Source organism: Sinocyclocheilus rhinocerous, unplaced genomic scaffold, assembly GCF_001515625.1.
Source record: "Sinocyclocheilus rhinocerous isolate Xijiao unplaced genomic scaffold, SAMN03320098_v1.1 scaffold2194, whole genome shotgun sequence".
Classification (NCBI taxonomy): domain Eukaryota; kingdom Metazoa; phylum Chordata; class Actinopteri; order Cypriniformes; family Cyprinidae; genus Sinocyclocheilus; species Sinocyclocheilus rhinocerous.
The window spans coordinates 1381872-1405504 of record NW_015652304.1 but is presented as its reverse complement, the minus strand read 5'-3'; the positions used below and the strand labels follow the sequence as shown (position 1 = coordinate 1405504).

Here is a 23633-nt window from a genome sequence, read left to right as displayed (position 1 = left end):
AACCAATCAGCTTGTGCCAAGTCGTTTAACTCTCTGAATATCATCAGTTACGTTAACAAAACATCAGCCTGCGCCATCTAGAGTTTCATGACTAAACTATATATATATTAAAAATTTTTTTTTTTTTAAATTAAAATATTTAATAAAAGTTTCATATATATTTTTAGATAAAATATGTATTTTATGCAGATTTTATGGAATTTTTTATATTGGACTTTAGAGGAATAGATGATTTTTAATGCCATATGTGGACTTTTTTTTCAGGTATAAACTTATATGTATGATAAAGTACACATTCAGATGCTAACTTTACCTCAAGCAGCTCATCAATGCCATTTCCTGTAAATAAATATGTTTAGAGAAAATCTTTAATTTGTTTAATATATAAATTAAACATTAGATATGACAATGAGCAAACTCATGCAACAGTTAACCAATTAAACATCTGGCCCATCACCTGGAATATTTTATTATTTAAGCACATGGTGATAGGACACTGATCATATTCCACTTGGTCATTTTCTATAAAATCCTTCATGACTTGTCAGTTCCACAGAGGTCACTTTATGCAGTGCGAAGCAGCTTGGAGAAAATGTGGTCTTGTGATTGTTTATTTTGTGGTCATTGCGAGAATGGCAGTTTCCCCATCTCTCAGCTGATTGTTGACCGCTATATTGTTTACAGTAAGTCCTGACATCTTCCTGCAGATAAGGGGCTGATTTTAGGGAGAGCGGCTCAGCTGGCTGCCCTCTTTGGCTGCAGTTCCTTTATGACCAGTGAGAATAGGAAGCGGCGATGTGTGAATTTACACAGCAGCATTTAACATTGTTAATGACTACAGGAATCTGGCTCTTAGAATGTTCCATGTGTGCATGTATGAGATCCGTGAGTAGCCGTGGATGGCCGTAAGGGTGGAGGGATTCTGACTTCCTGTTTTACAGTTAGCAGAACCACCAAAAATACTCTGGAAAGAAAGTGGGTGCCGCAGTGACAGCTAAAACAGCATGCCAGCAAGCAGACCGCCAAATAGTTAGGAGGTCATTCTGGTTTGTGATTTTCGGTCTGTTCCATTTTTGCTCCCATGACACATGGACACTGGTCATTTCTGCATGCTTCAGCAGTTGCTGATAATTTCCCTGCAATAACCGGCTTCCGTTTTGCTTTTTTGGGACACAACATATATATTCAGAGACATCTGCAACTAGGCCTACTGCAAAAAATACACAAATGTACTGCCTAAACTTTCATTACGAGAGGTCACAAAATAAAGCAAAAATTCTGAAATTAACCCTGAAATGACCCTAAAAGCCTACATGAATGCAAAAATGTTTCAATAATATTCATTTGTTCATTACCAATAAATAAATTCAGTTGAACTAATTATAAATAGAATTTATGTATGTCTATGTGAGAAGTGTTTGCACGCATGGATGTACAAAAGAGGCCTATCCAGTGATAAAATCACTTTTTTGAAAAAGCTAAAAAAATGATAATTACAAAAAAAAAAAAATAATAATAATATCTATAATCAGTCACAAATCACATTTCTGACAAATACAGTGTCAATGAACTAAATATTACTCTAGACAAAACTTGTCAAAAAATACCAGTCAAGATTCTGAGAAATGCATAGAGGTCATTTTGACCCAATATTGTTATTGTAAAACTAAAACTATTTAAAATGTAATTGTTGATTAAAATAAAGTGAAATAAAATAAATATTCATTGAAAAACTTCAAATTAAAATCTTAAATAAAAATGAGAAATGTTGCCTTGGCAACTAACTGAAATAAAATAAGAGTACTAAAATTTTTAACAGCAAAACTGTAATAAAAACAAGTTAAACATTAAAAAAAAAAAAAAAAAAACTAAATGACAAAAGCATGTAACAAAATTAACAAACCTTAAACTAAAATTAAAATGAAAAGCTAATTCAAATTTAATAAGTACTATAATATTATCTAATTATACTAAAATAACACTGTTTTGACACCCATTAAGAACAGTTGCTAAAAGTATAATTTTTATGAACCTATGGCCAGCACATATAATTGACATTGCTGATTTATGTGAGATTTAGGAAGACTACATGGAATATTAAGTAATTAAAGGATTATTGGGGGAAAATATTCCACAAAAACCACACCTGTAGTAATTTTAATCTTTTTTTTTTTTTTTGCATTCTGGGTTATCTAAAGACTGACATCTCCAACATATAAGAGAAACCACACTCTAAAAAATGCTGGGTTATTTCAACCCAACTTTGGGTCAAATTTGGACTAACCCAACTTTTGGGTTAAAAATTTAATGTAAAAATGTAACCCAACAGTTGGGTTAGTCCATATTTGACCCAAAGTTGGGTTGAAACAACCCAGCATTTTTTAGAGTGCAAGCTGACTAGAGTTCTGTTAAAACCACTGTACCAGAATGTAATGCATTTTTTTTTCCTGTCTCGACTAGATTTCGTCATCTGCGATTGAAGCAGAGGAAGTTAAGGGATTTTGCCAGTGAGATGGTGGATCTCTCGAAGGTAATTCAGACATACATCAGACTCGTGTCTAGGTCCGTTTGCCTGAAAAAAGAGGCATTCGCCTAACCCAGACATAGAAATGTTCAGTGAAACCATAAAAATCTCTGTAAAAACTACCTTAAGTCTGACAGCATCTTGTGTGATACTTACAGCTGTGCACATAAAAAGAAAAACAAGACCTTGATGTTTCAGAAGCTATATCTCCTAAATATCTTGAGTGAGAAATATGACCAAACTTTGAATGTCTTATGATACTGATATGATTAATATGGGGGGTGGAAATACACTCACGAAAAATGGCCTTTGTCTTCAAACAGATGCAGATGATCATGTGTGATCTGAGTGCAAACTGGAACAGCTCTTACCATGAGCTTGAGCAGCGAATCATCTCTATGGAGCAGAAGCTGGACGAGCTGGGACGCTCCTTCCAAATCACCTCTGAGCTGCTCACACAGGCGCTACATCGCCGCAGACTGGACCACAGGTAATACTGTCAAAAGTCTTTATGTGCTTGACCTAATCGAGTAGGTTTATAAAAGTCTGGATCTATTTCTATACAGGTGACCTGTGACATCTCTCTTGAAGGCTAATATAGACTTCATCTTCTGAGTGTTCTTCAATCAAGCCTCTTGAACTGATGGGGGAACTTTATGATGAACTTCAAAAGGATTAAGAGCAGCAACAACCATAGCAGACATCGTTTTATTTTGAACAGACGTTCTGTCGTGTGTATTTATGAACGCTTCCTCAATGCTACAAACTTGAACTTATGAAAAGGTTATTTTGGTTATTTTAAACTTTTGACTTCTAATTTTGAGTTTCAGTTTATGATTGATACCGAAACTATGAGATGGAGATTCTGGTGTTACGCTAAAGAGCAAATTTAGATTACTTGTAACTCAATCTCACTGTGATTTATATCAGTGTGAAAGTCACAGAAGGAACGTGAAACTGAAAAAATGTGGAAAAAAAAGATCAGTCTTTCTATAGTTCCTGTTCCTTAATGAGACTGGGGAAGTTAGTCTTAATCAAACTGAAGAAAACACCTTTTCTCAGAAGTTCATCTCAGAATTGAGAAGTATGAATCATTCTGAGCAACTTGATAATAACTTTATGACTCTAATTTGATACACTATTTTTCAGTTATGTGCGTACAACCTGGTAATGACACATTGATGAACGTCTCTGTAACTTGCTGGCAACTTTTTCAAAGGTAAGTCAGATAAATTGTCGTTAGGTATCAAGGATAAGCCAGACTTCCTCACAGACTATTGCCCTTGTACACGGATATTTTTAGAACAACCTTAATTGAGGCAGAACCACCTGCACCCACAGCACCCTAATAAAAAAATCTGGGAATGACTTGAATTTCCATCAGCCCTTTAACCTGACAGGGCATCTGTTGAATGACGGCATGTGGCGGCTCTAATTACCCCATTAAAAGGTTTTGCGTAGTATGGTATTCAGAATACTGGTGTAATAGAAAAATCTTTATTGCTCAAGCCTGTAGTTAAGTTCATTAAGACAGAGGCTGTCAGTCCTCTCTATTATCTCCTCCTGGTGGACAAAAGTATGTGTTGCATGTTTGGCCATCATTCCTGTTAAAGGGGTCATATGATGTTGCTAAAAAGAACATTATTTGGTGTATTTGGTGTAATGAAATGTGTTTATGCGGTTTAAGGTCCAAAAAACACATTATTTTCCACATACTGTACATTATTGTTTCTCCTCTATGCCCCGCCTTTCTGAAACGCGTCGATTTTTACAAAGCTCATCGGTCTGAAAAGCAAGGTGTGCTGTGATTGCCTAGCTATCCAGTGCGTTATGATTGGCCGAATACCTCAAGCATGTGACGGAAATGTTACGCCCCTACCATACTGTAATGATGCCCTGTCAGGCCGGAGCGACGAGACAAAAACATTAAAAACGAGTATGGGTCACCATACTTGGCCACATGTCACGTCACTTTTCACTTTTTCACTTTTCACTTTTCAATATTACAGCGAGAATAAAAGTTACTCCTTCTTTCTTTGCGTTAACATTTGGGCGGCGTTATGCAAATTTTCCCACATCGTGACGTAGACATGTAGGTAGGCGTGGTTGACGCTTAACTTGTATAAAGAATATCTCTTTGGATTTGAGACTTTAGTCTTTGCAACTTTACAGATCTTCTTTATGCACCAAGAGCTTGTAACACTCCAAAGAGAAAGGAAAAATTGAAATCGCATCATATGACCCCTTTAAGACTGTGCTTGTCCTGTATCGTTTGCGATGAATAATTTCAAAATAGACTCAATACCTAGATGTTGGTGCAGTATAATGATTATATGAGGGCAATGGGAATAAGAAAAGAGGTCAGGTCTGTTGTATGTAGTTTTTTTTATAAACAAACAGGAACTTTGTCTTAGTTTTACTGCTGTCTTTGCATATTTGAAACTGCTGGTATGAGGGAAGCATATGAATGGCACACGACTCATTATTTCACCAATCATTAACTGCTGCTGTTAATCCAGGAACATAGTGAAGCAAACCAGAAAATTTTTTATCGCTTTAGAATCAAGATAAGTTGATCAGGAATTCAGTTTTGCATGTTGTATTGTGAAATATACATAAAAAAATGGCAGGAGAAAATGACGGAAAAACGTTTACAGCATTAATTTTGCACATTTTAATAAAGCCATCTCATGTTAACATCATTTTGTGTTTTCCCAACTACATGATGACGAGAACGCTTTAAAAAACAGAACATTTCTCTGAGTATTTATGTACAATTGTTTATTACAAATGGGTTAGAATGAATCATTGCCTTACAACACAAAACCCCTATAAAAAATTTTAAAAAGTGTGTTTTTGGTCATTAATAAATGAGAGCTTGCTTAAATACTTATACTCTCACTAAGCATTCTTTCAGTAGTCACATCCATCTTATGACAAAGAAAAAAAAATTATAAAGATAAATTATACCAGTGCTCACATCACATTTCTTCTGATACAAAACTTATCTTTAAAGGGTTAAAATCTTACTGTTTGTGCTATTATGGATTTGGAAAAAAAAAAATCAGATACACTACTGTTGACCACATAATAATACAGAAAGATCAATTAGGGCCAAAGACAAAAAAAAACAATTTGCAGTTGATTGAAAGGTGAGTTTTCAATCTTATGTGTGTCTCATTTACACAAACAATTCAAACAGAGACAGACTGTGAGTTTTTTCGAGTGTGTTTTGAAGGTTTCGAGTTTTTAAGCATATGCCACAACAGTGCAGATGGCCTTGTAAACATCTGTCCACAGCTACAGTCAAAAGCCGCCTTGCATTTCTTCTTCACACACCACCTGCCATTTCTATGCTTCTGTTTGTGGCAGGTCAATTTATGCGCCCCTTCGAATGTATTTCCGCACCGTGCACAAACAAATCGGACTGACTCCGCATGCTGGACCTGGTGTCTCAGCAAATGCAGCTGCCTTTGGAACGACCTTCTGCACTGACATCTGTACAACCTTGACCCACGGTGTAAGTAGCGGTGACGCACCTTCAGCGACAGTTGTCTTGAGACGGCACCACAGTGGCGGCAGGGGAAGATGGTCTTGGACCGCCAGCTCTGCTCGGGTCGCTTCTGCAGAGCCAAATCCCTGCTTTGGTTCACAAACATGGCCACTATTTGTAACGGAGCCTGAACCTGGGCAGGAGGGATCTGTGGCTGGTTGTGGTCAGTAAGAGCACTGACCAGGGTGGGACAAGTGACTGAGGTCATCAGCGGGACGTTTACAGGTAGGGGTCTAATATTAGCCGGAGGCGTTTGTCTCAGAACAGGCCTGTTGGCTGAAACTAGACAGGGTGCTGAGACGTTCACTGTGGGGGAGAAGGATACGACGACTTGACTTGGAAAAGGTGGATTGGAAGGGGTAGGGATACGAAGAGTCATCCTGGCCAGATTCGGCATCAAGGGACGCACTACTGAAGGTATATGGACAGGAACTTTCGGACGAGCGACACAAGAACTTTGAGGGAAATGGGGCCTGATAAGAGTTTGCGGCACAGCCACAAATTGTGGAACCAAATCTGTCACCTTAGCAGGAACCAAAGGAGTTGTCTGAAGCAATTGCTGCAGCGTCAAATGTGGAGGATCAGGGGCTGGGGAAATTTTATTCACTGCCGGAGTTATTTTGATCATTTTAATGGGGTTTTGATTGGCATACAAAGCAGGAGCAGAAGGTCTTACTTGACCGGATAAAGGCACGACAGGTAACTGGGTTACCAGGGTGGCCGGCAAGTTCATGCCGCCTGTTAATCTTCTCAAACAGACATGATTTTTGTAACTGTCCAGTCTAGGAAAAACACTGTGGCAGTATGCACAGATATACCCAGCTGCGGGGTGTTTTTCAGTCGTGTGCTTCAGCAGCAACTCTTCATTCTCACAAACCATGCTGCACAGACAACAAGCAAACCTCAGTTTGTTCCTGCAATCATCGATGCGCTTCTCCAAATTAGCGAATTTGCCATAGCAGCAAAAGGGAGAATCGGACTGAAACCCAAATTTCTCAGCTATGTCAACTGACTCTAGATTCCTATTTGCAGGTCTTTTACTGTCGGGAGTCTGTTTCTTTCGTCTCTTTTGGTGACGGCCGTAGGAGCTGCTTCTTGAGTCACTGTCATTAGGTTCTGAGCTGAAGTCCTCATCCGGGTTGTACGCCGTGTCACCAGGGGGTAGTGAGTCAGTGTTGACATCATCATCAGTGTCGGTACTTTCGTCATCCTCCATCAGTCCAGTTTCCTCCTCTGCAGCCACCTCACAAGCTGCAGTTTCTCTGAGCCCATCCTCATCCTCATTCTCTTCCTTCAGTTTAAAGCTTAGATGCTCTTGCTCTGATAGATTCGAAGGGCATGAGGAAAAGCTCAAGGTATCGTTTTGTTTGTCAATAATAGGCCATCTTCCGGTTTGTGTTTTGATGTGTGACACTTGATTTGTGGAGTTTGTATCATTGTCGATGTGTTTCTGGATGGCATTGCAAGTGTCATTTGTAGCTACTTGATCTGAGACACAATATGAATGATCCCTCAAGGTTACTTTTCTCATATCAGTGTATCTTATGTTCTCTTTGATGCTGATTTCTTCTGTCTGTTCCATTTTAACCACAGGTTTTACCTCCATTGCATCTTTCAGATGCTTTTCCATATGTCCATTCAGATGCCATGTGCACCTAAAGAGAGTTCTGCAGATTCCACACATGAAACTGTGCCTTGGATGGGCATTTTTTAAGTGTATCGCCAGCGACATAACGCATCCAAACTTTGTCCGACACAGGTGGCAATACACCTCAGCTGTGTGCGTCTTGAAGTGCTCTATCAGTTTGTTCAGTAAGGGGATGTTTTCTCCACAAACACAGCACACAGAGCCTTCCTCACTTTTAGGTGCCAGTGGTGCCATGTAGTCATCCTCATCACTGGAGTCTTCTGAGAAACCTTGATGAGGTGCAGAGATGATGTTGTAATAGCCCTAAAAACAAAGAAAACAATCCTATGAAAACTGGTAGTTTACGCAGTGTACATTTCATAAAAGAGCAGAAAAAAGGGGGGGGGGGCATGATGTAATGCTTTCACTTTAATATAATATGTTAATATATTACCTAGGGATGTAACGATTACAGGTTTGACGATAAATCATGATCAAATTCCCCACGATTAGTATTACTGTTTCATATTTTAATTAACATTATAACCGTAATAGATTACCGCAGTTTGAACAACTGAGGATAAATAAATATTGTCTAGCATAAAGCAAAGTTTTAAGTAACAGTCTCACGTGTGCACAGCACGCAGAGTAGTTTCGTTTTGGGTAAAAACCTTTTTTTACAGTCTATGGTGAAAGCACAGCGGAAAAGCTGGGAGGTTTTAAAAGAGTGCTAAGGGAATTATACAAATGAATATATGAATAAACTAATTATATGAATGTACCTATGAATGCACCTCTGAAGGTACTGACTGTCTTCAGAAAAGATTCGATGGCATTTTGTTTTCATCTTCGCTCCATGTAATACCTAAAGTAGTGTTCTTAATCGCAATGCTGCTTTGACCACGGAGTTTACGGGGAAACAGCTGTAATTCGGCTTTTCCATAAGCGCCCCCTGCTGTCAGCGAGTGGATTTACAGAGACTTATATTTACATTCAGCTTGCCTGCAGTTTTTGTCTGGTCAAAAACGGACCTGCCCTGCATGCCCTGCTGTAAATTTTGACCGGTTGATGAAAAACAAGCTTATGTGGATTCTACACATAAGTTATCTAGAATTATTTATGGAGCAGAAAAAATACATAAAATCATTTATTAATCAATTATCATTTTGACTTAACCCTTTTCTTTATTTAAAGACTAAAATGTGAGGTTTACCTTTTTATGAAACTTTTTCAAAGCTTTATTTGAATATTTACATTAGATATTTGAACATGCTATTAGATGAACTGTTGTCAGTCATGTTGTCATTTAAAATCCGGACATTATTGGTAATGTTATTGTTTTAGTGATTATGCAAACAAAAAGTAATTTTATTTGTTTGTTGATTTTAAATATAAAACTTGGTGAAGTGGTTTATGTGTCAGTACTTTTTGAACATTTCCAGCACATTTTAACAATACCGTGATAATACTGATAGCCGTGATAATTTGTCACTATAACCGTGATAAGAAATGTTCATACCGTTACATCCCTAATATTAGGGGGGATGGCGTTGACATCGTCATCAGTGTCGGTACTTTCGTCATCCTCCATCAGTCCAGTTTCCTCCTCTGCAGCCACCTCACAAGCTGCAGTTTCTCTGAGCCCATCCTCATCCTCATTCTCTTCCTTCAGTTTAAAGCTTAGATGCTCTTGCTCTGATTGATTCGAAGGGCATGAGGAAAAGCTCAAGGTATCATTTTGTTTGTCAATAATAGGCAATCTTTCGGTTTGTGTTTTGATGTGTGACACTTGATTTGTGGAGTTTGTATCATTGTCGATGTGTTTCTGGATGGCATTGCAAGTGTCATTTGTAGCTACTTGATCTGAGACACAATATGAATGATCCCTCAAGGTTACTTTTCTCATATCAGTGTATCTTATGTTCTCTTTGATGCTGATTTCTTCTGTCTGTTCCATTTTAACCACAGGTTTTACCTCCATTGCATCTTTCTGATGCTTTTCCATATGTCCATTCAGATGCCATGTGCACCTAAAGAGAGTTCTGCAGATTCCACACATGAAACTGTGCCTTGTATGGGCATTTTTTAAGTGTATCGCCAGCGACATAACGCGTCCAAACTTTGTCCGACACAGGTGGCAATACACCTCAGCTGTGTGCGTCTTGAAGTGCTCTATCAGTTTGTTCAGTAAGGGGATGTTTTCTCCACAAACACAGCACACAGAGCCTTCCTCACTTTTAGGTGCCAGTGGTGCCATGTAGTCATCCTCATCACTGGAGTCTTCTGAGAAACCTTGATGAGGTGCAGAGATGATGTTGTAATAGCCCTAAAAACAAAGAAAACAATCCTATGAAAACTGGTAGTTTACGCAGTGTACATTTCATAAAAGAGCAGAAAAAGGGAGGGGGGGGGGCATGATGTAATGCTTTCACTCTAATATAATATTAATATATATTACCGTTAAAATTTGGGGGATGGTAAGTCTTTTTTTTATGTTTTTGAAAAGTTGCTTACAAAGTGCATTTATCAAAAATACAATAATACAATGCAATACAATAATATAACATTAATATTTAGAAATATTATTACAATTTAAAATAACGGCTTTTAATTTTAATTAAAAATTTAAATTGTAATTTAATTTTAAAATATAATTTATTCCTGTTATGGCAAAGCTGAATTTTCAGCAGCCATACTCCAGTCTTCAGTGTCACATGATCTTTCAGAAATCATTATAATATGCTGATTTGCTACTCAAGAAACATTTATTATCATCAATGTTGAAAAAAGATGTGCTGCTTAATATTTTTGTGAAAACTGTGATTTTTCAGGATTCTTTGTTAAATAAAAAGCTCAAAAGAACAGCAACAGAATTTGTTTTGCGACAATGTAAAAGCCTTTTGATCAATTTAATGCAACCTTCTGAATAAAAGTATTTTTTTATATAAAATATTATTGACCCAAAACTTTTGAATGGTAGTGTATATATATTCCGCAATATTTGTATTTCTTGTCATCTCATTTCCTAGTGAAAATGATATGCATGTAAAAAACAGAGTCACCCACTTGTCATGATAATCTCTCTGGAGCAACAGGTCTAAATATTTAGCTTAAGGACACAATGGCACAAAGAGCAAGATTGTAACCATAGCAACCATCTTTTTGACTGTGCATTCCAACAGAAATATTAGAACAGATCCCTAAACTTGTCTAAATAACACTTCTGACATATCAAGAAAACCAATCTAAAAATCAGAACAAAGTGAGTAAATGCCAGTCCTATTTTGCTTTTTGTTTTTGCGCATGTGCATGACTGAGATGGTCAGCAGATGGCAAGCATGTCATTCAATTGCAAATCAGCAACTGAATTGTAATTCAGAAAGTCTTCTGCTAGAAAAACACTATTAATACAGCAAGTAACTGCTTAGTACAAATGAGAACGTCAAACCAGAATTTGTGTGTTTCACTGCAAGTTCATTGAAAGAGATTTGTTTTTAGACGTTTCCTCATGTAAGGGTAATTAATTGCACCACTTACATACTGTTGAATACCAGTGACACCACCTTGCTGCAGCTGTATTTTGGCACCAGCAACACGCTCCACCTCCTCAAATGGTAAGATTTCCATGACAACTCTTGTGCAGCTTCCTTTAGGCTGAAACAGTAAGAAAAAACTATAGGTAACCAGCACACACACACACACAACACACAACACACACACACACACACCACACACACACACACACACACACACACACACACACACACCACACACACACACACACACACAAATGGTGCAACAATATTGCAGTCTACCTATACATTACATATACACCTGCATTACCGTATCATGTGCAGCTTATTAGTGTCTCTTCCTGAAATATAAAATCAGTTTGAATCTTGTTCCAGAAACTTTAGAGGGTGTGGTCTGTGTTTGTGCAGTTAGATTTTTCAGTTTTTTTCTGTCAAAGTAAAACAGTGACGTTACGTCAGGCAGATATAACACTTTATTAAATAATAAATAAACTCTCTTAACCTGTATAAACAACCTGACATTTAAAAGGACAAGATATAAGCTAGTGCCAGACCTTTCATTGTAGCATGTTTCTCACACCTTTTATAGTATGTAAGAGGAGCTGAAAACGAGAGAGACCTCCATATAAACGCGTATACTTACAATATAATGATTTCATTAATAATTTTCGTGTTTCGGTGCTGGCTCCTCCCACAAACATGTACGCACGCGCGAGTCCGTCTCCTAAATTCGTCCGGTGTGGTGACAAATCGAGTCCCCCCTCGAAATCCGGTCTCCATTAGGACCCCAAGCGATCCCATTGGCTCAAATTAAACTTAATAGGTACTCTCTTTAGCGCCTGATTACAATTCCTACAAAATAGTGTTATGATAAATGCCGTTTTAACGACAATTAATGTCTGTATTAGTTAGCTTATGTGCTAGCATAGCATACATATACCCGATTAGCCTGATAACTTAGTTTATACAGGAATTTGCACTTACCCTACATGTATTCATACTTCTTTTTTAATTTATGTGTTAAATTAAGTGTTAAATGTCCAAAGTTTTATTTTATAAATAAAACTAATTAATGATGTTCAATTATTCACTTAATGGGGTATTATTAGTTTAATTTATTAATTAGCAGGAAATCAAGTGTAAGAGATTATGTATAATTTGTTTCATTATGCACAAATTTTTGAGCCTGGACCACAAAAGCAGTCATAAGGGTCAATTTTTTTAAAATTGAGATTTATACATAATTTCCATTGATGTATGGTTTGTTAGGATAGGACAATATTTGGCCGAGACACAACTATTTGAAAACCTGGAATCTGAGGGTGCAAAAAAAAAATCAAAATATTGAGAAAATCGCCTTTAAAGTTGTCCAAATTAAGTTCTTAGCAACGCATATTACTAATCAAAAATTAAGTTTTGATATATTTACAAAATATCTTCAAGGAACATCATCTTTACCTAATATCCTAATGTGAATTAACGAGTTAATTATCTCAGAATTACGAGATAATTTTTCATGAAAAAAAAGTTTTTGCTCTGTTTTTCTGATACAAGATACATTTTTCTTGAAAAACATTTTTTTCACTTTTTATGAATTAGTAAAAAATATGCCCGTAACATTAACGTTACATGTTTATAAACAGCTATTCTAACCTCGTTGTACATGTCGTCAAGCGAACAGGTAGCAGACATCATTTGGCATTAACATGTAACTATAATAACTTAGCTATCTTACATGCACAGAACCCATGTAGGCCTGGCACTGTTGTTGTTGTTGTTGTTGGAGGGTCAGGCTGATTAGCATCAGCAACTGTGGCCTGACGTTACTTCGTGCAGGTGAAAGCTTCTCGCAGGATTTTGAGGGATCTCGTTAATTCAGAAAAACAGAGCAAAATAATTTTTTTCATGAAGATTATTCTCATAATTCTGAGATAATTAACTCGTTAATTCAGAAAAACAGAGCAAAAACTTTTTTTTCATGAAAAATTATCTCGTAATTCTGAGATAATTAACTCGTTAATTCAGAAAAACAGAGCAAAAACTTTTTTTTCATGAAAAATTATCTCGTAATTCTGAGATAATTAACTCGTTAATTCAGAAAAACAGAGCAAAAACTTTTTTTTCATGAAAAATTATCTCGTAATTCTGAGATAATTAACTCGTTAATTCAGAAAAACAGAGCAAAAACATTTTTTTCATGAAAAATTATCTCGTAATTCTGAGATAATTAACTCGTTAATTCAGAAAAACAGAGTAGATTTTTTTTCCTCAAGTGAATGCAATACGCTTCCGTATAAATCAGTATTTAAATGAAGAAAAAAAGATCAGTTTTGATGTGATAGATAGAGCCTTGTTTCTAATTCCACATGCGAAATGATAAATCTCATCACTAGATCACACACACACACACACACAGACAGACAGATAGAGAGAGAGAGAGCCGTGAGCACGCAGGCAGAGGGGGAGTGAGACAATCTCAAAGAAAGATTTCTGCTTTCATTTTAAACCAAACACGATTTTGGGAAACATTTCATTTGAAGAATCGCGATACTTGCACGAGGAAGACGTTCTCTCCCTGATAAATGTAAGACAGTTTATATTTTTATTGATTTATCCCCAATTTCATTCATATGCTGAGAAACGTTTAATACTGCCGTCAGATTATGTACATCAGTACACACACACACACACACATTGTGATACGATCTCACGATCTGTTAAAATAGTTTATTTATTGTTCATCAACACTTCCTTGTTTTTAATCACAGTTCCCAGAGTGAGAGAGAGCGCGAGCATGACACTGCAACCTGATACCACGGACATGTCCGCACATGAGAGTCCGGATATGGGAACGATCAATAATATCTTCAAAACATTCCTTAATTTATCACCTGTCATCCTTGGGCTCTTTCATACAGCTGTACAAACATCATTTGGCATCTGGGTTGACGGACGGATTTCACGCACGCCGGTTTTCGCATATGGAAACAATTATGATGTCAAAGGTCGCATATGGATATAATTATGGGTCAAAAGGTCAAACTCATCAATCAAGTTGACATAAGCTCCCGGCTATCACTACTATTGTGCCCTTACAATTACTGCTTTCCATTTTGTTGTGATTTGATATTGTTTTAAAAGGATGGAGTAATGTTTAGATGCCAGCACAGGCCTTGGTTGGGAGCTGAAGTATGGAATCAATATGGAATAGCAATATTATGGAGTACATAATAGCAGTAATATATGGGAGAAGTGCTTTTCTTGTAATTGAGGTAAATGGTTATATATTAAAGAGGAATACATGAAAGTAATCAGTCCCCTGCCTAACTTTGATGTCAAGGATTTTCACTGTTAATACACTGTATTTTCAGCATCATTATGTCACTCAAACTTCATTGTTATGGTTACAACCATTTTTTTTAGACAGCAGTTTTTGTTTTAAATTACTTAATATTTTAGCTCCTTTTTATTCCCATGCGAAAAAAGAAACAAGCAAGTGAAGAAAAATAGAAATAAATTGCTGATTTGTAGCTACTGCTAAGAAATTAATTTTCACTCATATGGAAATATAGCCATCTCTTAGATTTAAGATAACCAATATGTCTTACTGTATTGTTTTGTTTTCATTACAGATTGACAGCTCGGTAGTTGGAGAAATAGATGATGCCACTATGACTGCTTACATTCCAGCATATGGTGATAGGATTGCTACAAGGCGTTTCTGTATGGAAAAACAGAGAAAAGGTGGTGATGATCTAAAAAGACTGTCCTTATTTGAAAAACTTAGAAGAAAGATGGGCACATTGACAAGCAATAAAGACACAGATCAAGATTTTGAGGAGGAGCATTCTATGCAGCCAACAAAGATACATCTGAGAAATAACAAAAGGGCCGTGAAGATGACAAGGAAAATAGAACTAGGATGGATACACGACAAGAAACAAGTGAGAAAACGCAATGGTGGAGGAACCAGAGTTCTTGATATTTCCAAGAAAGCCACAAAAACAGAGATTCTATCACAAGCTAAAAAGCTATTTTTCCCCAATGAGAAATCGAGAAAGGGAAAGTGGGAAGAGTTCAGTCACAACATTGTTGACTTTCAGGAAGCATACCTTGATGAGGGTACACAAATAATTGTGTAAAAAAAAGTGCTTTATGTGCAGCCCAGAGACACATGATAACAAGATACAATAATATGTTTGATTTAAAGGCCATCCAAACATCATGTAGGTTGCCCTGTTTACAATGAGCCCAAAGTGTGTCAGACCACATCTGGTGATACGAAATAGTTCCACCATAAGGACAAATGTGCCATTTTTGACAATGGCAACATGTGATACCTTTCATTTGCAGGTACAGGATTGTTCCCAGTTCTGTGGTTGAGATGTACTTTTTACATAATGATGAATAAAAAGAGATGATATGAAGCTCAGTTGGGAGATGTCAATTATGAAAGAGTTGTCTATTATTGATTGCTTAAACACAGTACTTCTGTCAAACATTTACAGTGAATGTCATGGTATATAACCTTTTCCGTCCAAACTGCAATTCTGTTGTTTTTTTGGCTATGAGTGGGTGCTCACATTCAGTCATTTGATCCAGTAGAACAACTTGTGATTATTAAATTTGGGTACGTATGTAAGCACGTAAGAACATGTAAAGATCAATGGCTTCCTCTGGAGAGGTTGGTGGATGAAGACTGTTTTCTGCCATGGCAAGGCAACAAATGTCAAACACTGTATTATCACAGGGATATGGTCCTCTCTCACGACATTCCTCCCTACAAGCCTGTATCTTCTGTTGGGATGCCTCTTTAAGGTACTCCCTAGCACCAAAAAGTTGGGGTAGGGTGTACATCATCACTGGACGTCCACCTGGAGACACAGCATTTCTGGATGGGCGAATTCTGTGAGTGTTCCAGAGGTGAACAACATCCTGCAGTTCTCTCTAAATATAAAGAAAAAGAGTGGGAAAGTAAGAAAATTAGTCCACACCGTTGCAATACCACCTGCAGGCAAAATAAATGCTTATGGTCCAGTATGATACAGTAGAGCCGTTTCTCAAACAGTTTCATGCATGTTAAATTCTATATTTGAAAACAATAAATCTCTGTATGTTAAGATTTGTGTTATATGATCAGGGTCAGATAAGTCATCCCTCTCTCACATACTGTGTCCCACTAATGGAGAGAAACAATTTTCTTTCACCAAAATGTACATAAAAGTACCAGAATGAAATGAATAAAAGTAGGCTACTCATAGTGCGGTAAATTTTCCTTGTCAGTGTTTTACTATTATGATGTTTTTGGGTTAATATTAGATAGCAGTTTGTGCAACATCCATATAACAGGATTAATATTACAGCTGCATTAATGTTTGTGTTGCATTTTATTGTTGTAGATGTAGGCTGCTGCTAATTCTAACTACTTATACTGAGATCCACTTATCTCTTTAAAAGTCAACTATATGTAGGAAAAATTGTGATCTACAAATTAATTTAATAATCTAATTAAATAACTAATGGTTATCGCCCATTTGCTTCTGTTATGGAACAGTTGTTAGACCTATGAAATGAGATAATTATGCTGCATGTCACAACATTTTGGCGTACTGACAAAATCTATAGCTGAATAACATATCACAATTTACATGTCTAAAGCACATTTCTTACCTCTATTATTTCAAGACATGTGAACTGTATTAGACTTTTGTCTAGGAAGTCACCGGAGAAGTCGTCAGAATCTTTTAGATCTTGAAATAGGTTGATCCAGAACTGTGCATGCTGCTTCCTCAAAAATCCCCACCAATGCTCTATCCGTTGGTTATGATTGCTTGAGCCATACAAATAGCAATTTCTCGAATAGTCCGTATGATCATGTCTCAAGAACATCTGCATCTGTTCCATGTAACAATTCTCTGTCCCTAAGTCTGAGCGAATTCGGGTGGCTGTCCCATTCCTTGATAACACCGCATCAATAAAGTATCCAGCGATGACCTTGGGATCACTACTTGTAGAGTATGCATGTAGCCATATCATCATTCGTGAAAACCCGTCGATTGCACCATTGATGCAGATCCCATATGGTTTGAGTTTATCATATGAATCAACATGCCATAAAAAGTTCGGGCCTGGATTATGATACAAACGTCGCCGAAGACGATTCCGGCGCCTCAGTTGCACTCCATGGGGATCCAGTATTTTCAACAATTGCCTGATTGTCTCTTGTGTCACCACGTAGCCAGCCTGAATGCATTTCAGATGCATCATCTTATATCCGTGAAGCATACCATATCGGTTCAACTGATCCTGGAGAAACACAGCAATGTCAAGCAGATCAGAATGTTCTTTTCGTCTGAACAGGCGCAAAGTCTTGAGGTGTCTGCGCAAAGTTGACGCACTAATAACAATACCATTTATATTACTTAAAGACAGCAGTATCTCCCAATGTCTCAAACCCAAAGTAAAATAAAACCGGATTAAACTTGAAAGGCGGGACATGTTTACTTCCATGCAATCCAGCTAAAATAGAGCTCCTGGCAGGATTTTGAGGGATCTCATTAATTCATAAAAACAGAGTGAAAAAAATGTTTTTCAAGAAAAATGTATCTCGTAATTCTGAGATAATTAACTCGTTATTGAGAAAAACAGAGCAAAAACTTTTTTTCATGAAAAATTATCTCGTAATTCTGAGATAATTAACTCGTTAATTCAGAAAAACAGAGCAAAAACTTTTTTTCATGAAAAATTATCTCGTAATTCTGAGATAATTAACTCGTTAATTCAGAAAAACAGAGTAGATTTTTTTTCCTCAAGTGAATGCAATACGCTTCCATAATTATGCACTATATAGTAAGCCATACGTTTTTACATTAATATCGTTCACATGTATTTAGGATAATTAACTGATAGATGACGGAGACCCGATTTCCAGGGAGGACCCGATTTGTCATGACACCGGACAACTGTATGTATTGCGCATGCGCAACATCTTTTTTTTCCCCCCATATAGCTTTCTGGTTACAGGTGTCTTTTGTTAGTCTACAATACGATTTTATATATTCATTGATGCTATGTTGCTGAAACACATTTAATAAACAATACATTTATATAAACAAATAATCACAAATTATTTTACTAGTAATTTTTCCTATATCATACATTTCAGTGTACAGTGAATGTTATCTTGTAATTATAATATCCCAGTAATAATATCTGATAATAAACAATAATTGATCATGATTTTGCCATCCCCCCCCCCAATATTGCATATAATTATATAATGCAATATTGATCAAACTCTGATTAAACCACCTAGCAAATAAAGATGGGACTGATTACATCTTTTATTATTTTTTATTTCATTAACCATACATAAAATCATGCTGTAATTGAATCTAAGTTACAAGTTTTTATTCAAACACATATCTGAAAAGCAATGTGTGCTGTCATACCGTTTTATCTACATAAGCCGAATAAAATATGAAAATCAAAGGCGTCTGCACATTTTTACTGTATAAAGAAAATGTTTAAATCACTGAATCTTTGCATATTATCTTTTGTAATAACAATGAGTTTAACACATGACTGGATGGACCCTTGCAGGCACCTGCTAATTTTCATAGAACAACTAACTCATGCAAAGCTCCCAAACCACAAAGCACTCCGCTGCTGTGATCCAGACCTCACAGAAGAAGATGGTTAAACCTCACTCAGCGCTACTGCATTTCTGTGGCCCAGTCTTCTCTTAGGGATCTGCCTCTTGTCTGAAATCATCTTTAACAATGAACTCACAGGTATTGTGAGACCATCATGACTATGACAGTAATCGGCTATATTCAGAGAGCGCAGATGATTTCTTAACACCATCCCAAATTCTAGCCGCATAATGAAACCTGTAAAAACAAATGCAGTCATCCATTATCTTAAAATGTACACCAGGGGTGCCCAAACTCGGTCCTGGAGGGCCGGTGTCCTGCAGAGTTTAGCTCCAGCTTGCCTCAACACACCTGCCTGGAAGTTTCTAGTATGCCTATAAGAGCTTGATTAGCTGCATCAGGTGTGTTTGATTAGGGTTGGAGCTAAACTCTGCAGGACCCTCCAGGACCGAGTTTGGGCACCCCTGATGTACACAGATAAAATGAAATAATATTATTTAATACTTTCTTAATTTAAATATTACTTTCAAACTGATGTAAAAATGTACACAAAGAATTCAGTTCCAAAAGGAAGAACAAAAGCATTATGTGTCAGGGTGTGCCTTACCAGTTTTTCTCAGTGAGGATTGTGTGTGAGAGCTGACTGCGGGACATAGCCAAGATCTGACTGCGGAATTTAGAAACCAGTGAAGAAAAGCTGGGATGACCTCTGTAACCAGGCAGCAGAGAGAAAAGAGGGGGACCTGAACCTGGTGCACAAAAGATACAGATCCAGTGCAAATTAAGTTCATTCTTAATGGAAATAATTAGTGGAAAAGTCCATAATAATTTAGCTATAAAAATAGCTATAAAATAATAAAACAAAAACAAAACATACAATTCATAAACATCAAAAACATAATCAACAGCAGTACTGAACGGACTTTTCTAACATTTGGTTATAACTCACTTTTTGAACTCGTTCCTTGAAATAATACTACAGTTCTAAAAACTAGGCCTATTTTCTGACCTGCTCTTGTCAAAGCATCTTCCCCATCATTCTCCATCATAGGTAAGAGGAAAAGATTGACTTCTGTCTCCAAGTAATCTCGATTCAGTCCTGGGAATATGTTACAATCCAGCATGGATAAGGTGCCTACAATAGGAAAAAATGTCAATGAGTTACACACCAAATCATGTGGTGTTATGAACATGTTTACTGTCATGCCAAGTGGACTGACCTTTATATTTTAGGTGGGAATGGGCCATAAGCTTGTCAACTGCCATATGCATCTTCTTCAGATTCCGTGGACAGAACTCCTCCCTCCTTGCTTTGTTCTGCAAAAAAACTATGAAAATAGAAAGAAAAGACATGCATTAAAGCCTTACACAAAATTAAATCTGTTTGCCAGCAGATTCATACATCATGAACGTGAAAGTACAACCCAGTTATAGCTCAGTAAATGATTCAGGAATAATGCTCATTAATAGTTTTCGGACCTATGTGAGGATAATACTCAGAGCCATCATCTGCCCCTGAGGAGCCGGTGCTGTCATGACTGGCAGATGGAGTCGAGGGTTTCAGCATCTCAGCAGTCTGCAGAAACCTGCTTACAGACTCAGCTGTTAGTTTTATGCCACACAGAGCCTCCAGTTTCCTTTGACCATGACTATCTGTAATCCCTAAGATAATTTATTGTCTATTTATTAACTATGACAATTGAAGTATATAGTATAAATACACATTACCGTTCAAAACTCTGGGGTCAGTAAGTCATTTTTGTGTAATAACAGCATATATATATATGTATGAATGAAAAAAAGTAAAAAGAAGGCTAATTAAAATGTTCAAATCTTATGGTGATTTATTTCCATGTCATTATTATTGAAAGTTACACTGACGTCATTACCTATATAAGTTGATATCAGTGAACCAGTCCTGAATCACAATCACAACATGGCATACGGTAAAGAGGAAGGCAGTGATCTGCAGAGACTAAACCAAACAGTTGGAAAAAAGGGAGAATTGCAGTTTAATTAAATCTACAGAATATTTTTTGTCAAGTAGGATTATCAGAATATTCTAAAATAGTACATGACAAATAAACTATAGAATACTATTTGTAAAAGTCCATGTGACAATTATTCAAATAAATACATGGCATGTAGTAATACATAATATTATGTTAAATTAAAATACAACATTATTTGCAAAATAGTACATGGCACAGAGTGTTTTGCATCATTGCCTTATACTCACCTGCATCTCCACATATGTATGTGGGAGACTGTATTCAGGAGGAAGCTTGCGGTCATTGTTAATGAGATGATCCAAAATAGAGGGGCTTAAAATTGGCTAGAGATGAAAATGACTTTTAGTTTATCAGGAAACTACATGAAAGCAGAAAACAGCACTGTTCTGTGTGACCCTACAGTCTGACCTGCGTGTCCAGAAAGATGACCCTTTCCTGAGTGATGTAGAAATCGATTCCACTGCTCTGGTTCCCAGCTCTCTCCTTGATTTCCTGCGTCTGAGCTCTGAACACATACGCCCTGTTTAACAGAGAATCATTGGGTGAAATGCGATAACAATGAGGTGGAAAGGCAAATAAATTGGTGGAAACAAATGCAAAATCAGGATGCTGATGATGGACTAACCTCTGGTCCTCCTCAGGGCTGTTTGCAGACAGGAGAGACATGATTGTGGACTTGCCTGTGCCTTGTAGCCCAATAACCCCAACTACTAACATATCCGTCTGGTCTCGCAGGTACTGATACATAATAAACACACATTCAGCATACATTCACCTGACTGTTATGCACCTATACAGAGCAACAGATACAAAACCTAACATTATTAACAGAAAAAAATATGCCCTCACCTCCATAGCGCTGTCACACCAATTCATTTGGTCATCCACTAGCTTAATGCTGTGCTTCATCTTCTCAGGGGGGAGGAGCTTAGTCTGGCCAATCACAGCTGAAAAATCACATGGTAAAGTATGATGATTGGTTAATCACACAAAAAATATCATGACATAAAATACCCATAATAGCGGTTGAAATGAACGATTCACACAAAAATGAAAATTTGCTGAAAATATACTACACCCTAAGGCCAGCCAAGATGTAGATGAGTGAATTTCTTTATCGTCATTTCACTTGCTCATCAATGGATCTTCTGCAGTAAATGGGCGCCAACAGAATGAGAGTTCAAACAGCTGATAAAAACATCACAATAATTTACTCCAATCCATTAATTAATGACTTCACGTAAAGTGAAAAGCTGCATGTTTGTAAGAAACAAATCTATCATTAAGGTGTTTTAAATTTTAGTGAAAATCCCCTGTTGACTTCTTACATCCAAATCCACTGACACATTTGTTTACTGTTTTGGATTTTAAGTTCAAATGTCTTAATGATGGATTTGTTTATTAAACACATGCAGCATTTCGCTTCACAAGACATGGACTGGAGTTGTGACAATTTCTTGTGATGTTTTTATTAGCTGCCTGAACGCTCATTCTGACGGCACCCATTCACTGCAGAGGATCCATTGGTAAGCAAGTGATGTAACGCTAAATTTCTACAAATCTTTTCCGATCTTCTCCATCTACATCTTGGATGGCCTGAGGGTAGTAAATTCTTTAGCAAATTTTAATTTTTGGATGAACTATTCATTTAAAGCTTATGTGTGTAATTAAAAGATATGTTAAGGAGCAAAATGTGAAAAAATAACTGACGATCCACAGCTCCACCGGATGCAGCTGAGCCCATGCCTCTGTTCTGGATCTGATACACAGGTTGGGTCGGCCGCTGGCCTTCCCTCTCCAGTTTGGCAGTTCCTGCACCTGAGACTGAAGGAGCCACATCAGGAGGGTTCCCAGGCTTCCCCCCTTCATCTCTGGTTTTAATCAGCATGATCGGCTTTTCCAAAGATGGGGCTCCACTTGCTGGCACACTTGGTTTGGACTAAAACCAAATAAAGACAATATTATGTATCAATACTATACACAATCCAAACAATCCAAAGCAAGAATAAAACATTCACTTGAACTGTTTGCTTGTGTAGAATAAACAAAGTATACACATACTCGCTCTCCAGGAGGCTTAGCAAGTATAATGGGAGTCTTCTGTAGAAGAGGTCCTGTGGGTTCCTCGCTGCCATCCTGAGAATACATGGCAATAATATCATACAACTCAACAATTCAGACAATAAAGCACGGGTTTTATTCCAAACAGTGCTAGGGGGTCTGTGGAAAATGTATGAAAAATAAATGTAAGAATGTAAAAATAAGATTTAAATAAGTATAAATTAATGAATAATACAAACTTTGATTCAAGTGAATAATTCAAAATTGATTAAAATAAATAAAAACAGATTAAATAAATAAATAAACATCTAACAGTGTAGTAGAAAAAGGTGAGTAAAGAAAAATGTCAGAAGCAAATCTGTTAGTAATTCTATATAATAGAAACTAAATGTTATACTTTAGAAATCTTTATAGTACTAATGTTTTACTTTCACTGGAAAGTTTGTAGTTCGGTCGGATATGTCAAAAACAAGTAAGTAAAACAATGCACAAGTTACTTAACGGTAGAGAGAGAGAGAGAGAGAGCACTTCTGTTGTGTGATCTTTGATGTTCACTCACTTAGCACACGCATCATTTGGATTAAAACGAAATCGTAAAAATAAAACCATTCATAGGGGCATTCACTATAAACATCATTTATTTTCAACCTTAGGCATACACGACTTTC

At 36.9% G+C, this 23633-nt stretch overlaps 4 protein-coding genes across 5 annotated transcripts in view; 1 reads left to right on the top strand and 3 right to left on the bottom strand.

The window, feature by feature from the left end:
• kcnn4 (potassium intermediate/small conductance calcium-activated channel, subfamily N, member 4) overlaps positions 1-3018 on the top strand; it is a 31296-nt gene extending 28278 nt beyond the window's left edge. Inside the window, exons 7-8 of the mRNA XM_016520699.1 lie at positions 2461-2530; positions 2848-3018. Of these exons, the coding sequence (XP_016376185.1) occupies positions 2461-2530; positions 2848-3018 (241 nt within the window). The remainder of the gene's footprint in view (positions 1-2460; positions 2531-2847) is intronic.
• A 1740-nt stretch (positions 3019-4758) lies between these two features.
• On the bottom strand, positions 4759-11962 carry LOC107714736 (uncharacterized). 2 transcript variants are annotated; one of them, XM_016520696.1, is made up of 5 exons: positions 11792-11962; positions 11548-11665; positions 11242-11358; positions 9224-10030; positions 4759-8028 (listed from the first exon to the last, which is right to left on the bottom strand). In XM_016520696.1, exons 3-5 carry the CDS (start codon positions 11329-11331, stop codon positions 5719-5721), a joined length of 3207 nt encoding a protein of 1068 aa, XP_016376182.1. In that variant the 5' UTR covers positions 11332-11358; positions 11548-11665; positions 11792-11962; the 3' UTR covers positions 4759-5718. The 2 variants fall into 2 exon arrangements, with proteins under 2 accessions (XP_016376182.1, XP_016376183.1); XM_016520697.1 differs by lacking the exon at positions 11548-11665 and having other exon boundaries at positions 11881-11962.
• A 3890-nt stretch (positions 11963-15852) lies between these two features.
• On the bottom strand, positions 15853-17834 carry LOC107714737 (uncharacterized). The gene is made up of 2 exons (XM_016520698.1): positions 16908-17834; positions 15853-16184 (listed from the first exon to the last, which is right to left on the bottom strand). The coding sequence occupies exons 1-2, from the start codon at positions 17745-17747 to the stop codon at positions 15858-15860; spliced, it is 1167 nt and encodes a 388-aa protein (XP_016376184.1). The 5' UTR covers positions 17748-17834; the 3' UTR covers positions 15853-15857.
• Positions 17835-18569: 735 nt separating this feature from the next.
• smg9 (SMG9 nonsense mediated mRNA decay factor) overlaps positions 18570-23633 on the bottom strand; it is a 5883-nt gene continuing 819 nt past the window's right edge. The window contains exons 2-13 of the mRNA XM_016520695.1: positions 22966-23040; positions 22615-22843; positions 21754-21851; positions 21530-21642; positions 21313-21424; positions 21132-21227; positions 20782-20867; positions 20372-20478; positions 20113-20220; positions 19902-20027; positions 19500-19641; positions 18570-19129 (exon numbers count right to left, since the gene is read on the bottom strand). Coding sequence (XP_016376181.1) covers positions 19051-19129; positions 19500-19641; positions 19902-20027; positions 20113-20220; positions 20372-20478; positions 20782-20867; positions 21132-21227; positions 21313-21424; positions 21530-21642; positions 21754-21851; positions 22615-22843; positions 22966-23040 — 1371 coding nt within the window. The 3' untranslated portion in view covers positions 18570-19050. The remainder of the gene's footprint in view (positions 19130-19499; positions 19642-19901; positions 20028-20112; positions 20221-20371; positions 20479-20781; positions 20868-21131; positions 21228-21312; positions 21425-21529; positions 21643-21753; positions 21852-22614; positions 22844-22965; positions 23041-23633) is intronic.